At 36.7% G+C, this 14,739-nt stretch overlaps 1 protein-coding gene across 3 annotated transcripts in view; it reads right to left on the reverse strand.

Moving 5' to 3' along the window:
• Positions 1–14,739, reverse strand: part of DYM (dymeclin) — a 397,677-nt gene that overhangs the window by 194,704 nt on the left and 188,234 nt on the right. For all 3 annotated transcript variants that reach the window (XM_079108988.1, XM_079108986.1, XM_079108987.1), the window contains exons 11-13: positions 10,349–10,474; positions 9,508–9,621; positions 8,460–8,554 (exon numbers count right to left, since the gene is read on the reverse strand). In XM_079108988.1, the coding sequence (XP_078965114.1) occupies positions 8,460–8,554; positions 9,508–9,621; positions 10,349–10,474 (335 nt within the window). The remainder of the gene's footprint in view (positions 1–8,459; positions 8,555–9,507; positions 9,622–10,348; positions 10,475–14,739) is intronic.

Consider the following 14,739-nt stretch of genomic DNA (forward strand, 5'->3'; position numbering starts at 1 on the left):
TGCTTTAAAACCTGACATTCTGGATGTGCCAGCAATCTAAACTGAAATTAAATCAGTTATGAAGTTTTTCACATGTCCCATTAAAGTGTGCCAAGACTTGTATGATACTAGCAATTCTCTGAATAGTTACAAATTTTCAATTGGGAACTTAAAATTTTTCAACTTGGAGCTTTTTAAATGCTTTCAATATAACTTCTTAAGAAAACACGAAACTAAAAAAGCAAACCATAACAGATTTCTTTGAAAAATTTAGCTGCCTTCAAAGTACCACTGTCGTAGGAAGCACAGGAAGCCAGATTTCTAAGGCAAACATTCCTCCTTCCTTTCTTGGCTGACGCTCTGCCAGGATCAAACAAGGATCAGCAAAGACCACAGTAATGGAGAACTGGAACCTGTTTACTGACTAGGCATAAGGCAAGAACAAGTTAATTCTGTTTTTAAAAATGAAATAGGCCTGAGATGTTACTCAGAGGTAGACTGCTTGCCTAGTATGTGCAAACCCCTGGGTTTGATTCCTAGCACTGCAAATAAACAGAAAATTAAATCATGTGCATTTAAAAGAAGTATCTGCACTATGATGTCATTGCTCAGATCTCCCACCAATCTAAATAAATTATTATTATTATTATAAACCTTTATTTACATCCAATGAGTTTTTATTTTCCTCCATTATGGAAAATATAGTCAATTTGATGATCTCCTGGGCAGGGAATCAGAATCTAGGAATATTAACAGAGACCAAGAAATACTTTTGCACAGATGTTATCCAGATTTACTTTCTGATGCAAAATATTTTTAAAATGTTAAAATACTATAATAGAAAAGAGATGAAAAAGTATTTCCAAGCCATTATGAACTCTCACAACACTCACATGAAGTAGGTATATCTTATTTTAGAGGTGAAAAACAGAATTTAAATAACTTTCCAAGATTTTGAAACTCAACTGAACTACTCATTGTAACCCTTTTTATCAAACAATCCCTTCCCTATTTCTTGACTACAATCATATTAGATTGTAATATGAGGGTAAAATTCAATTAGTTTAAAAAATAAAATCACTATAATTTCCAGATACAACAAATGGCATTAGCCTGAAATGAAACTGTAAGAAATTTCAAAGAGAACTTTAGTGGTGGCAGGCATACAGTAGAAGCTCAATAAGTATTTACAGAATTAAAATAAATTTTAACATCAAAGATTAGATGTAAAAATATTAAGAGTTTCAGTCTAAAAGGCACACAGTTCTTGTCCTTTTTCATGCTTACTTCCCAGGACAATCTCAACATGCCATGCATGTTATACCTGGACATGTCCGCACCTGCTGACTTAGAAACAATTAACAAAACCTTATTGTCTTCACTACTGTCACTTTAGGTACTTAGTTATATTGAAAGGAAACTGGCTTGAGGGATGGGGAGCAGCTAAAAGAATGGCCACCCAGGGTTCAGCTGCCTTGCAGAGCACCATCTGTTTCAGATACCCCCTGGGAGTTTGGATCCACAGTGCCAGGCAGGTGAACATTTCTGCTAGTCTGGCTATGACAGTACTGTGGAATGAGCACAGGCTTTTGATCTGGGACAATTATCTACCCGTGGAGTAAAGCCAACATCCTACATTGTAAAAGCCACCCAGCCTTTTGCCTGTCTTAAATGCAATAAAAGGGAGACAGCAGTGAGAAACCGAATGTGATGAGAATGAATTTATCGTTAAACTTATCACTTTAAAAATAGGACAGTTATTCCTGAACTGTCATAACCAAGAGAAATGCCAAATGTCACGTTACTGTATCGTATATTTGAAAAATGTATGTGTACAGCACAAATTCATGCCAATAACAAACATCCAATCTGCTTATTAAAATTCTCATTTAGGTTTTCAGTTGTTTGGTTCAGAAAACAATCAATCCATAAAAATTTAATTCAATAGGGACAGAAGTGAAAAAGGCTGATAAGGTTAAGACTAGAAGGTATTATTCAAAGCCCAAATTTGATTCCATGGACCAGAAAGGTGTGTATTTGCCCAAAATACAGGAGCTATCTGCCCAGAGTTAAATAACCAATTTGTGCTTTTTGTAGTTTTCAACAGAGTGCTGGGTAACTAGAGTGCATACCATCACATGTGCAGGACAGGAAAGGCAGTTTATTAAAAATGCTAGTGTGGGACTAGCAAAAAGAGGCATAGCTGTGTACTTGGTTAAAATTCGAACAGTACATGACGGCAGTTAACTGTAAAGTGAAAGCATAAATCAAGTTGTAAAGATTTCTAAATTCTCAAGTTATATGACCAGATTTTACCAAAAATAACTGTACTACTATTATAAAAGTTTTAATTAAAAATCAAATTAATGTTTTATATTAACTTATTCTCAAGAAGTTTGAAAAACCAGAAAACTTTCAATCATGTCTTGCATTATCTAGAGCACCTTACAGACATGTTCTCATCAACTTCACCAGCTTCAAGTAGCAGCAGATTACCTGTAGAATTCGGCTGAGAGTAATCAACTTACAGGAATTTCCAACTGTGGGTGCCAGAAGCAAGCTGAAAATCCCAGACACCAACCCATCCTCCAAGAGTCAAAACTAAGTATTAAAGTTCTATTGTATGCCTCTCTGTAAAGTATTGTAAAGAAATGTCCAAGTCTTTTTTGGGAGAAAAGTGTGAGTTTACTGGGGATTGAGCCCAGGTGCTTAACTACTGAGCCTCACACCCAGCCTATTTTATTTTTTATTTTGAGACAGGGCTCACCAAGTTGCTTTGGCCTCTTTAAGACGCTGGGGCTGGCTTTGAATTTGTGACCCTCCTGCCTTAGCCTCCTGAGTTGCTGAGATTACAGGGGTGCACTACCATGCTGGCTGACAAGTCTATAATCTCCTGTAATTATTACTCTGCACAGCGACAAGATTTGCAACTTTAGGTCAGGCCAGTGTGTCGTAAGTACCTACACTGGACAAGTCAAGACTCAAGTTCCCTTTCTCTTGTCTACTTCTAAGAGATTCTGATTTTCTAGCATGTAACTCTCTGTCCCTGGCCCTTCTTACCAGCTCTTGCCCCAGTAACTAGTTGCTGGGCCAGAAACGGACAGTGACCCACCCACAGGCTGCTACAAGGAGCTGAATAGACTCATGTGGGTACTTTTCCCTTTTAATGTGAATGGGAAATAGGAAAGAACAATGCTAGCAGCAGCTGGACCCAAAGTGAAAAATCTGGGAGTTGAATGGAGGGGAGAGGAGGACAAGCCAAAGAAGTCATTCCAGGCTCCAGATAAAACAAAAAGAGTAGAATCTGGTTGAAAAAAAGTCCTACAGAAGTCGAGTGTGGTGGCGTGGCCTACAGTCCCAGCAGCTTGGGAGGCTGAGGCAGGAAGATCGTGAATTCAGAGCCAGCCTCAGCAAAAGTGAGGCTCTAAACAATGCAGTGAGACCCTGTCTCTAAATGAAATACAAAATAGGGCTGGGGATGTGGCTCAGTGGCCAAGTACCCCTGAGTTCAATTCCCAGTACCCAAAAGACCTACAGAAAAGCAGTATCACTGGTCAGTGCACTGACCGTTTTTAGAACCAGACCACGTTTATCCAGATATAGGAATGTGGTTGTGGAAGAGCAGAGAACCATAATGATTCAATGATTCCATCACGCTGGAAGAGTGGATGTCAAGGAGCAACAGAAGACTAGCAGCAAAGGCCAGGACCCAGACAATGTCACTCTGAGACAGGGTTTCTACTTCTATGACACTCTGGGCTAGATAACTCTTTGCTGCGGGGGTCTGTCCTGTGCATTTTAGCACATTTAGCAACATCTTGGTGTCCACCCACTAGATGTCAGTAGCAACCTTCTCCCCAGGTGTGGCAACCAAAACCAAACTCCAGATAATGTCAAATGTTCCCCTGGGAGGCAAAATCACTCTCAGTAGAGAACCACTACTCTAAGCAGGTTGGTGCTAGCAACAGGAAGCCATTTAATAATTTTTTTGTGTGTGTGCTAAGGTACCAGGGATTGAACTCAGGGCACTCCACCACTAGGTCACATCCCCAGTCCTATTTTGTATTTTATTTAGAGGCAGGGTATCACTGAGTTGCTTAGTGCTTCACTTTTGCTGAGGCTGGCTTTGAACTTGTGATCCTCCTGTCTCAACTTCCCCAGCTGCTGGGATTACAGGCATATGCCACTGTGCCCAGCCCATTTAATAATTTTAAGCAAAGGAAGCAATGTGATCAGATTTGCTTTTTGAATAGATAGCAGTGTAAAGGGAGACTGGAGGGGAAAAAGGGGAGGCAAAAAGATGAACCACAAAGTTTGAGTGAAGATGGGGAACAGTGAACCAAGGCAGAGGCAACAGAGATAGAGATGAGGGTACAAATGTGAGATACAAGGACAGAGTTGTAACTCCAGGCTCAGTGATATAGAATTTGAGGGGGAGGGAGAAATGTGACAGAATTACTTGCAGGTTTCTGGCTAGGCAATTCAGGTGGCTATGGTGTGAGTCATTACCTTGGATAGAAAATTTAAAATAAAGAGTACTTTAAAAATCAATTCAGCTTTCAACATAATAAAAGCTTTCGGTAAGTAGAGGCTATCCAGGAAGTGAAGTCCAACAGAGTCAGTGCTCAGCTACTAACACAAAGTACACACTACAAATATTACAAATATTAACTTGCTTAGTCCTCAACATCATCTTTTGAGATACTAACCACTGTCACCCCCATCTTATAGATGGGGAAACTGTTACATAGGAAGGTGAATAACTTCTCCAAGATTCCATAGCTAGTAAGTTTGAGAGCTGGGTTCCCAATCTTGGCAGCTGGCTTGTTCATTACCCACTACACTTCACTGTCTGCTAGTACATTTTAAAGAGAAAGAAAAACAAAGGTCTAGATAATAAATAAAGATTTGTGTGGTTTTCATTATACGAATGGACAGCAGGTGAAATTATAGGTATACATGTGAACTCCCAAGGGAAATGTGTAAACTCAGAAGAAGGAAAAAAAAAAAAAAAAAAGGAATGAGCTACTAGAGAAAACTACTGCTAAGCCAAGGGTGGAGAGCCAGAGGAAGGAGCCAGTGGAGGGATGTGAGAGGAAGTAAAGCAAAGTTATAAGGCAGGACATTTGTAACCCATGCAACCCCTTGCATATAATCTACTCTCTTCTAGAAATGTCTTTAAATTGAATCATTAGCCTCAAACAAGGAACACAGCAAATACCCATGTTTATGGCATATTCAAAATAATTTATAAAGTTGAGCAGATCTCAAATCATATCTGCTTGTGATTTTTCTGGACATTGAGAGTTTGTGAAAGGTACACTGTCATTAAAAATGAATAGCCTTGCTGGGCACTGTGGTGCATGCCAGTAGCTTGGGAGGCTAGCCTCAGCAAAATCAAGGTGCTAAGTAACTCAGTGAAACCCTGTCTCCAAATAAAAATACAAAATAGGGTTGGGGATGTGGCTCAGTGGTCAAGTGCCCATGAGTTCAATCCTTGGTACCAGCTCCCACTCTTAAATGAATAGCCTAGGTATCATAAGAAATCATTCTTTACATTTATATCTAGCTAAGATGATTTTTAAAGTTTTATTCAAATGCTTTCAAAGCAACAAAACATGTTACTTGTATTTTGTTGACTATCACATGAAATATTGGCTCTCTGAAGTTTTGAAACTGACAGATATAAAACTGTGTAGTCTTTTCCTAAAAGAGGATTTAGAAAATATATACAGGAGAATTCGTCACTTCTCACTCAAAGGAGTTACTTGACCACTGATATATCTAGAGGTATATTTCTTTGTAACTCTGTTATCAAGAAGTTTTGGTCATGCATTCCTTATCAAATTTTGCATTTCTAACCCTAAACACAAAAACATAGTAGGAAATAAATTCCCTCAAGATACAAAAAGATGGACCTACTTTCAATTCAAGACATGTTTCCTCGGGGAATAAATCTTGATTTTCAGGCCAAAACTTTAATGTGCATACAAATCATTCAGAAGGATCAAGCTACAAAGAATATTTTGATCAAGCAGATCCAAAGCAAGGCCCATACTCCACCATTTCTAACAAGCTTCCTCCTGAATGAAATGGATTCTCTGGTTCACACACGTTACTCAAATGTGATCCTTGGAAAAAATGCACTGGCAGCACCTGGGAACTTGTAAAAATTGAGTTTCTCCCAGTATGACAAACAGAACATAAGAATATCACCTACTGAAATGGTTGGCCCTAGAAATATACTTTGAGGTTTTTAACTTTATTTGTTGTTATTAAAAATCACACCTTCTTTTCTCTTTCTTCCATTATCTAAAGCTGTGAGTCTACAGTTCTCTCTGGCTTCTCAGCTATAATCCCTGTACAAGTCCACAACATGCCAATCAGATGGTGATTGCCAATCAGACTGGTGATTTTCTACTATAAATCATCCTCTCTCTTGTTTTGTTTTGGTTGCTAGGGTTGATACTTCTCCTCATCTGGCCAGTCTCTCTAGTCACTGTGCCTAATTTCTCAATGGAATATGTTCTCGCCACTCTCTGAACCAACAACTTACTCCCTTATAGGAATTTTTATTTCATTGTAATGTTTACCACATTCTGCTGACTATAAGACCTTTATATTTTATATGTATGAGGCTAGGTCTTTTGTCTTATTCCTGCTGCTGAGCTATAAGTTAGATACCTAGAAAATTTTAATCTAACCTTACTTCATACATTTTATCAGAACTTAAGTTCTGAACCAGTTCATTTGGCATTTTCATACTGAACAGTCCTTATCAGTTGAAAAAAATGAGTCTTACAATGAAATCTTCATGAAACCATTATAAATATCCACATCTATGCACAGAAAGACTACAAAACAACCCAGAAATCATTAAATCTGTCATGTTGAAATACAGTACAGTGAAAAAGATTAACTTTTGGAAACTAAAGGCTCTTCAGGATGCCTAAAAAACTGAGAAGTGTAAAGAGACTGTCATGTCTACTTTAAATCATAAAGTTAGGTTAGTTCAAAGTTAGCCAACTAAACAAGCTCTCAAGCACAACCCCCTTTAAATATAGTAGAATGTATAAAGACCAGATATAAATTAAACAATGCAAAATATCCTCTACTATTCTGAAGAAAAATAAATAAAGCACAGAAGTCAATTTTGAGTAATCATTAAAAAAGAAAAATGAGCCCAGGTCAATAAGCATATAACAAATGGACACAATGTGAGATCAGAGCTTAAAAGTGATAAGGAGATAAGTTCAGCACCAATGGCTGGAAACAAAAACTAATGGTCTAAACTGTACTTCCCTAAAAAGAATTAAACAATGACGTCACTGACATATAACAAGTGTTCTATTTGAGAGCTACTAACATTGAGCATCCTACTAGAAGACAAGAAGTAACCGCATGCAGAAAAGGATATTCATTCATGATTAGTGAATTAGCTTTCCATCCTTTAAAGATCATGTCACTGGCAGAGGGTGAGAAAGGAGTTTCTAGTGATGAAAGTGGTGGCACACAGAACAATGGCTCCCCCCTCAAAATGTCACATCCTGATTCCCAAAACATGTGAATATGTAACCTTACGTAGCAAAAGGGACTTGGCAGCTGTGATTCTGTTAAGAATATTGAGAAAAAGGAGATCACCTGGGTTATGGGGTAGGGAAGAAACAATTACAAGGGTCCTCTAAGTGGAAGAACAATAAGGGGAAGGCAGGGTGATGAGAACTGAGCAGAACTCAATAATGTGCAGTTGCTGGCTTTGAAAATGGTGGAAGGGACCATGAGTCCAGGAATGAGGAAGCCTCTAACAGCAAGAAGAGACCAGGAAATAGAATCTTCTCTGGAGCCTTCAAAAAGGAACACGGCCCTTTGACCTTTGATTTTAGCCTAGTGAGACCTATATTAGACTTCTAATCTAAAGAATAGTAACATAACAAATTTATGCTGCTTTAAGCCCACTAATTTGAGATAATTTCCTATGGCAACAAGAAGAAATGAAAACAATGGTAAATTGCTATAAAAAGAATTTTCAGGGCTGGGCATATAGTTTACTGGTAGAATATTTACCTGGTATGCCCAAGACCCTGGATTCAAACTCCAGCACCAAGGAAAAAAAAAAAAAGTCCTTAAAACAAATACAGAAGTTTCCTTAAAAGTATAGTAGCATGATGTTCTGTAAAATACTCAGCAAATATGTTGATTTTGTTTGCTTACTAAGAAAAGCACCCGCTCCCCTGTAAAAAGATATCATACACATCTACCACTAGATAAAAGAATTAAAAGTAAATACAATGAACTTTGATCAAAAAGTGGATGATAAAACAAAATAGAATGATATTTTCAACCAAACAAGAGGGTGATGAAAGTAAGTAGGAAATTTGGCATCTCTTGCATATAACATTTAAAAAGAGATCAATATTGTATTCTACTCATAGGTCAGCCAGAAGGCAAAGCCCAATATTTCTTTCAAAGTTTATATTTACCTGATGATCCTCTGTGCAGCATACTGATGCAGGGAACGGAACTGTGCTGACATATTTGCTAGTGCTGCCAAACAATTTGTGTGAAGGTACTTGTCCTGTTAGAAAACAGCAAGTTTAAAGCACACGTCAAATCTCTATATTTTAAGCAAGGTTAACTAGGAGCAAGTGTAAACTCAATTGTTACTTATTTTAGAAAGTTCAGGTGCATCATCCCTTTTCTCTAGTCTCCAAATCCATAAATCATAAAGAAGATCACGACCCATCTTGAAGCAACAACACAAAATATCATGCTACCGATGGTCTCCAACATGCCCACCAAGGAGAATACTACAATAGTTTGCTGCAGAAATATTAATGTTAAGGTACAGTGTGCTGCTTCAGACCCTAATGGTTACATGCACTATAACATGTACACTATAATTACCTTCCTAAAATGCAATAAATTCTCCATAATAAAACACATCTGATTCCTAGGGTCTCAGATAATAAATATGAACACAGATCTACATTAGCCCCATACAGAGAAAAAAGCAAAAATATATAAGTAAACTTGACCAATTGAGCTATGACTTCTATACATTACTTCCTTTGATAATACATTTCTATAGACCAGAACTGAAATTCACTCATAAGTAGGACAAAAAAAATCCAGTAGGAAATTTTTTTATACTCGTTCAAGTATTCTCTCTTTTACATTTCTTTCCCATCTGAATTCACATTTTTCCCTGTTCACACCTTCTTATACTTTGTTGCTGCTTCTCTGAAAAGGCAAATCAGTGTTATAGTTCAGCAGACATGACTTTGATCTAATGTATTGCACTGCTTGTTTTCTATTTCATGTAAAATATCTCTGCTAATATAAACGTCTAATATTAAGAAATAGACATTATAAAACAATCATGCAAAATAATGAGTATATATGCTGATCTGTATTTTTCTACCACATTTCATGAGAATTTAGCATGTAAAAATTGAGATTACTTTAAATTATAATCTTAATTGTACTATGTGCATAAAGATTAAAAAAAAAAAGCTGTGGAATACTTACTCTTGTCCTTGTCATGTTGTATTGAATGGTTCTTATTACAACCAGAATCAGGAGACTCCCCAGTGAAATTTCAGTTAAAACCCGTTCTGAATACCAAGTAATATTTTTTAATATCTGTAATGGGGAAAAAAGTTTAAGTAAAAAAATAATGCTTTAAGGAAAAAGGTATTGATCCACATCTACAATTTTTTGATAAGCTACAGCTTCACTCTAAAAGGTTAAACAGTAAATAAAAGTGAATTATGAGATTTTCAGTTCTAGCAAGCAAACAGGGTTAATGTGCTTGCTTCTTCCTTCTTAAAACAGAAGAAACAAACAAATAAACAAAACCCCAACCTGCGCACACCCCTGCCTGAAAAAAGCCTGGGTCTGAAAAACAGAGGAGGATATCATTAATAGACAGAAAGGAGATATATCTGAAAGAGATATGGCACACAGGATAAAAGTGACAGGAAAAAAAAATGATTTGTAAACAAAAATAAGAAAAGATAGATGCCTTTTGAAAAGTAGAGCTTTCCCAACAAGAGTTCAGAAAACCTCTCCAGGCATGTGCAGGAGAGAAGCCAGGAGTGCAACGAGCCCAACTTTCAGGAACGATGTGCAGCGGCCAGCTGTAGCTATCTGAAGCAGACAGCTCTGGAGCACAACTCCAGGCCTCAGGGAGCAAGAACTGTTCCTAAACTAAACTGAGGTGTTTCCACAGTAGATCTGTAACATGGGTATCAAGGATGAAAGGAATTACACACACAAAAACTGGGCATGAGAGGATTCCCCAGTGAACCTTATGGAGAAGCATGCCCACTCTGTAACTTTAACCGGGATTAAAGTAACACTAACTTACCACTTCATGAATGGACCTATTGAAGCCATCATCTTCTGTAAGGATCAATAATATTATAAGGGCCATATACACATGGTGTGAATTTCTTTCTTCAACATGATACAGAATCTCAAGAATTGGTAAAACCTAGGGAATAAAAACTACAATGTACTATTTCAATATCTTACTCAAATGTTTTAGACCTTTACACTTTTGTACTTTTTACTTTAATGTCACAGTTATATTTGCCTTTAGAGAAAAAAAAATATGCAAACCCGCTCCTGACTGTATGCACTTTCCATATGTATAGCTAAGGTACCATGACATGAAATCATCACTAATTCTGGGAAGGTCTCTGAAAGTCTCTGAAGGTCTATCTAACCTAGAGACTGGATTTTCAGAGAACATTTAGGGTCATGGGCTGAAATGATTAAGACATCACATGACCTTGCCCCAGCCAAGAAAGAGGAGAAAAGCCCAGATGCCCAGAAATTCAAGAATGTTTTCATTTATATGCTTAGCTTTACCTGTATTTCAATGCTAATAAACTAAACAGACTACTGTAGCCCAGGGTACATTTTTGTTCATGTATATTGAGGTTTTAATCTTCTACATATTTCTCCAACATTTCATTTTATAATCCTGTTTCCATACAGACCAATTTAGTTTATTTCAAATCATTACTTTGATACCTTCAATTTGTTCATTCTTTACTAATTAAGTAGCTTACTGAAAGTATCTTTTAAATATGGACTAATCAGCTGTAAATTGTGTCTTGTATGAAACTACACTGACTACTATCCACTGGATACAAGTAAACAAGCAAAAACTCTGTACTGTAAATCAGACAATGACCTGTGATAAGTAAACTGTTCTTGTACATAATTCCCTGCAGCACACGGTACACAAAGCCATAAAAACGGGCACATTTGGGGAGGTAGTGTGTTTCATTTTTTTTACAAGTTACAGCTGAAACTTCCTCTAAATTGTAAAGTGCAGATACATGAATACCACTAAATTCAAGAACTAAATGTACCACAATTACCAAAATAATCATTGATCTTTTTACTTTGTATACCCCAGGTATCTCTGCCTTTAGAGGTCCCTCTGATGTCAAATACAATACACTGCACTCACATTCCACATTACCTAGTTAGCATAGCTAGATTCTGTATTGTCATTTAACTCCGCATTTGTTAATTCTGATTCTGCAGTTTTCAATAGGCATTTTGTGCCATGTCATTCTTGTTCTGGCCAAGCCTTAAGAAACACATTCATCACTGCAGGATGTGATACCTGTAGTACCCAACACACTCTCAAGACCCTGTACTTTACTGGACAAGACAGACAAGTAAATGGTATATTCAAATATATATAAGCATTAAAGCAGGTATGCAAGTATTGGGTCCAAAAGGACTATGTTGGACTAGCACTTGGATTTTTTCTTTTAAACATTTTTTTTTTATTGAGCTATAACTTACATACTATATAATCCATCCATTTAAAGGGTACAATTCAATGGTTTTTATTATATTCACAAATATGAGTAACCATCACAATTTTAGAACATTTTTACCTCAAAAAGAAATCCCAGACCCTTTAGCTATCACCCCTCCCATCCCCTTTTTTCCTCCCCCTCCCTCCCCTGCCCAACACTCAAAGGAATTTTCTATCTTCATAGATTTTCCTATTCTGGGGTTTCTTTTTTTGTTTTGTTTTAGTTGTAGGTGGACATAATACCTTTATTTTGTTTTTATGTGGTGCTGCTGAGGATCAAACCTAGGGCCTCATGCATGCTAGACTAGTGCTCTACCACTGAGTCACATCCCAGGCCCTATTCTGGGGTTTCTAATGAAGAAAATCTCGTAAGATGTATACTATTATGACTGCCTATTTTCACTGAGCATGTTTCCACATTGTAGCGTCTATCAGGATCTCATTCCTATTTATGTTAAATATTATTTTACTGTACACGTTTTATTTGTCCATTCATCTGTTGATGGACTTCTCAATTGTTTCTACTTTAGGACTATTACGAATGTTGCTGCTATGAACATTTATAGAAAAGTTTTTCTGAAGACATGTTTTCATTTCTCTTGAATATGTACTACCACATTCAGTGGAATTGTTGGGTCATATGGTAACTGTTTAATTGTTTCAAGATCTGTCAGACTTCCCCAAAACAGCTGCATGACTCCATGTACCAACAATGTATGAGAGAGAACATTCTCCACATCCTTGACAACACTTAATATTATTTAACATTTTTTTACTATAGCCTTCAAAAGTGGATGTAAAGTGGTATCTCACTGTAGTTTTGATTTTCATTTACCTGATCACCAGTAATGTCAAGTATTGTTTTCATGTGTTGATTATTAGTCTTTTAAATGTCTTCCTTGTAGAACATTTATGCAAATCTTTCAACCATTTTTTAAATTGGGCTGTCTTTTTTTATTACTGAATTATAAAGTTCTTTATATAGTCACATACACAGCCTTACTAGACATATGGTCTGCATTATTAATCTTGTTCACCTATTCTGCAGGCTCTTTTCACTTTCTTGATGGTATCCTTTGAAGCACAGAAGTTTTCATTTCAATGAAGTCCAGTTTATCTGTTTTTTCCTTTTGCTGTTCATGCTTTTGTTGTTATACCCAGGAATCATCTGCCAAATCCAAGGTCATGAAGTCTAACTCCCATGCTTCTGATGCACTTTGAGTGAACGAGGACATGGGTTGAAGGCTCAACTCCGTTCTCTCACGAGTGGCTCCCCAGCTCCATCAGCACCATTGATTCAAAAAAGACTCTTATCCCTTTCATACTAGTCTTGACCCCAACTAAAAACAGTAGACCATCAAAATAAGGGTTTATATCTGGACTTTCGAATGAATTCCATTGATCTATTATGTCTATCCTGTGGCAGTACAGTCTTGATTACTATTACCTTGTACATTTTGAAATAATAAGGAAGTGTGAATGTTTCACCTTTGTTCTTTTTCAGGGATATTTAGGCTATCCCAGGTTCCCTGTAATTCCAAATGAATTTCATATTTGCCTTATCAATTTCCACAAATAATTTAGCTGAGATTCTAATAGGGACTTCGTTGAATCTGTCAGTCAGTTCAGGGACAACTGCCATCTTAACAAAGTTAAGTACCATGATCCATAAATATGGGATTTTTCCCATTTTTTAAACAATATTTTCATAGTATAAATTTTATACTTCCTTGGTTAAATTTATTCCTAAGTATTTTACTCTTTTTGATGCTACTGTGAATAGAACTGTTTTCTTAATTTGATTTTTGGATTCTCCATTGTTAAGGAATAAAATTACAATGATTTCTACATATTGATCTCATATACGAATCCTGTACCCTACAATTTTGCTGAACTCTTCTATTAGTTTTAATAGCTTTTTGAGGATACTCTATACATAAGATAATGCCACCTGCAAATACAAATGTTTTACTTCTTACTTTTCCAATTAGATAACTTTGAGCCTGGCATGGTGGCACAGACCTGTAATCTCAGTGACTCAGGAGGCTGAGGCAGGAAGATCACAAGTTTAAAGGCAGCCTCAGCAACTTAGTAAGACCCTGTCACAAATTAAAAAATAAAAAGCTGGGGATGTGGCTCAGTGTTTGAGCATCCCTGAGTTAAATCCCTGGTACCAAAAAAAAAAAAAAAAAACAAAAAACGTAGATATCTTTATCCTTGATCATAGGGGGAAAGTATCTGGTCTTCATCATTAAGTACAGTGTTAACTCTGGGGTTTAGTGATGCCCTTTATCAGACCAAGGAAGTTCCCTTCTATTCCTGGTTTGTTAAGTGTTTTTATCATGAAAGGGCAATGATTTTGTCAAATGCTTTTTTCTGCATTTATTTAAATGATCATGTGATTTTCTTATTTTTATTCTGTTGATATGATGACATTAATTGATTTTCAGATGTTGAACCAAGCTTATGTTCCTGGGACAAATTCTACTTGGTTATAATATATGTAACTACTTTTAGAACAGCACTTTAAATCTGAAAGAATTATTGAAACTGAGATCTGCAGAATTATGGGAGTTACCTGAGAAGGGGGCAAACAGACGTTTGTAAGAAGTAGTATTCAGGAGAGAAAACCACGTTTAAACTTAGATGGGAAAGAGATCACACTGAGGGAAATTCAATTAATTCAGTATGACTAGGAAAAGAATACAAGAACAATAATGGGGAAAAGATGAAACCAAAAAAGAGATCTGGGGCCAAATTTCAAAGTGTCTTGTTAGCTACATTAAAGAGTCAGAGTTTTAACTAAGGAAACTATGAAGACATGAAAGGCTTTACAAGCTGGGAATGGACATGATCACATCTGACATTAGTAAGTTCACTTTGGCTTAAGTGTTGAGAATGTTAAAGAATGGCAA

The sequence above is a fragment of the Sciurus vulgaris genome (genome assembly GCF_902686455.1).
Source record: "Sciurus vulgaris genome assembly, chromosome: 13".
NCBI classification, from domain to species: domain Eukaryota; kingdom Metazoa; phylum Chordata; class Mammalia; order Rodentia; family Sciuridae; genus Sciurus; species Sciurus vulgaris.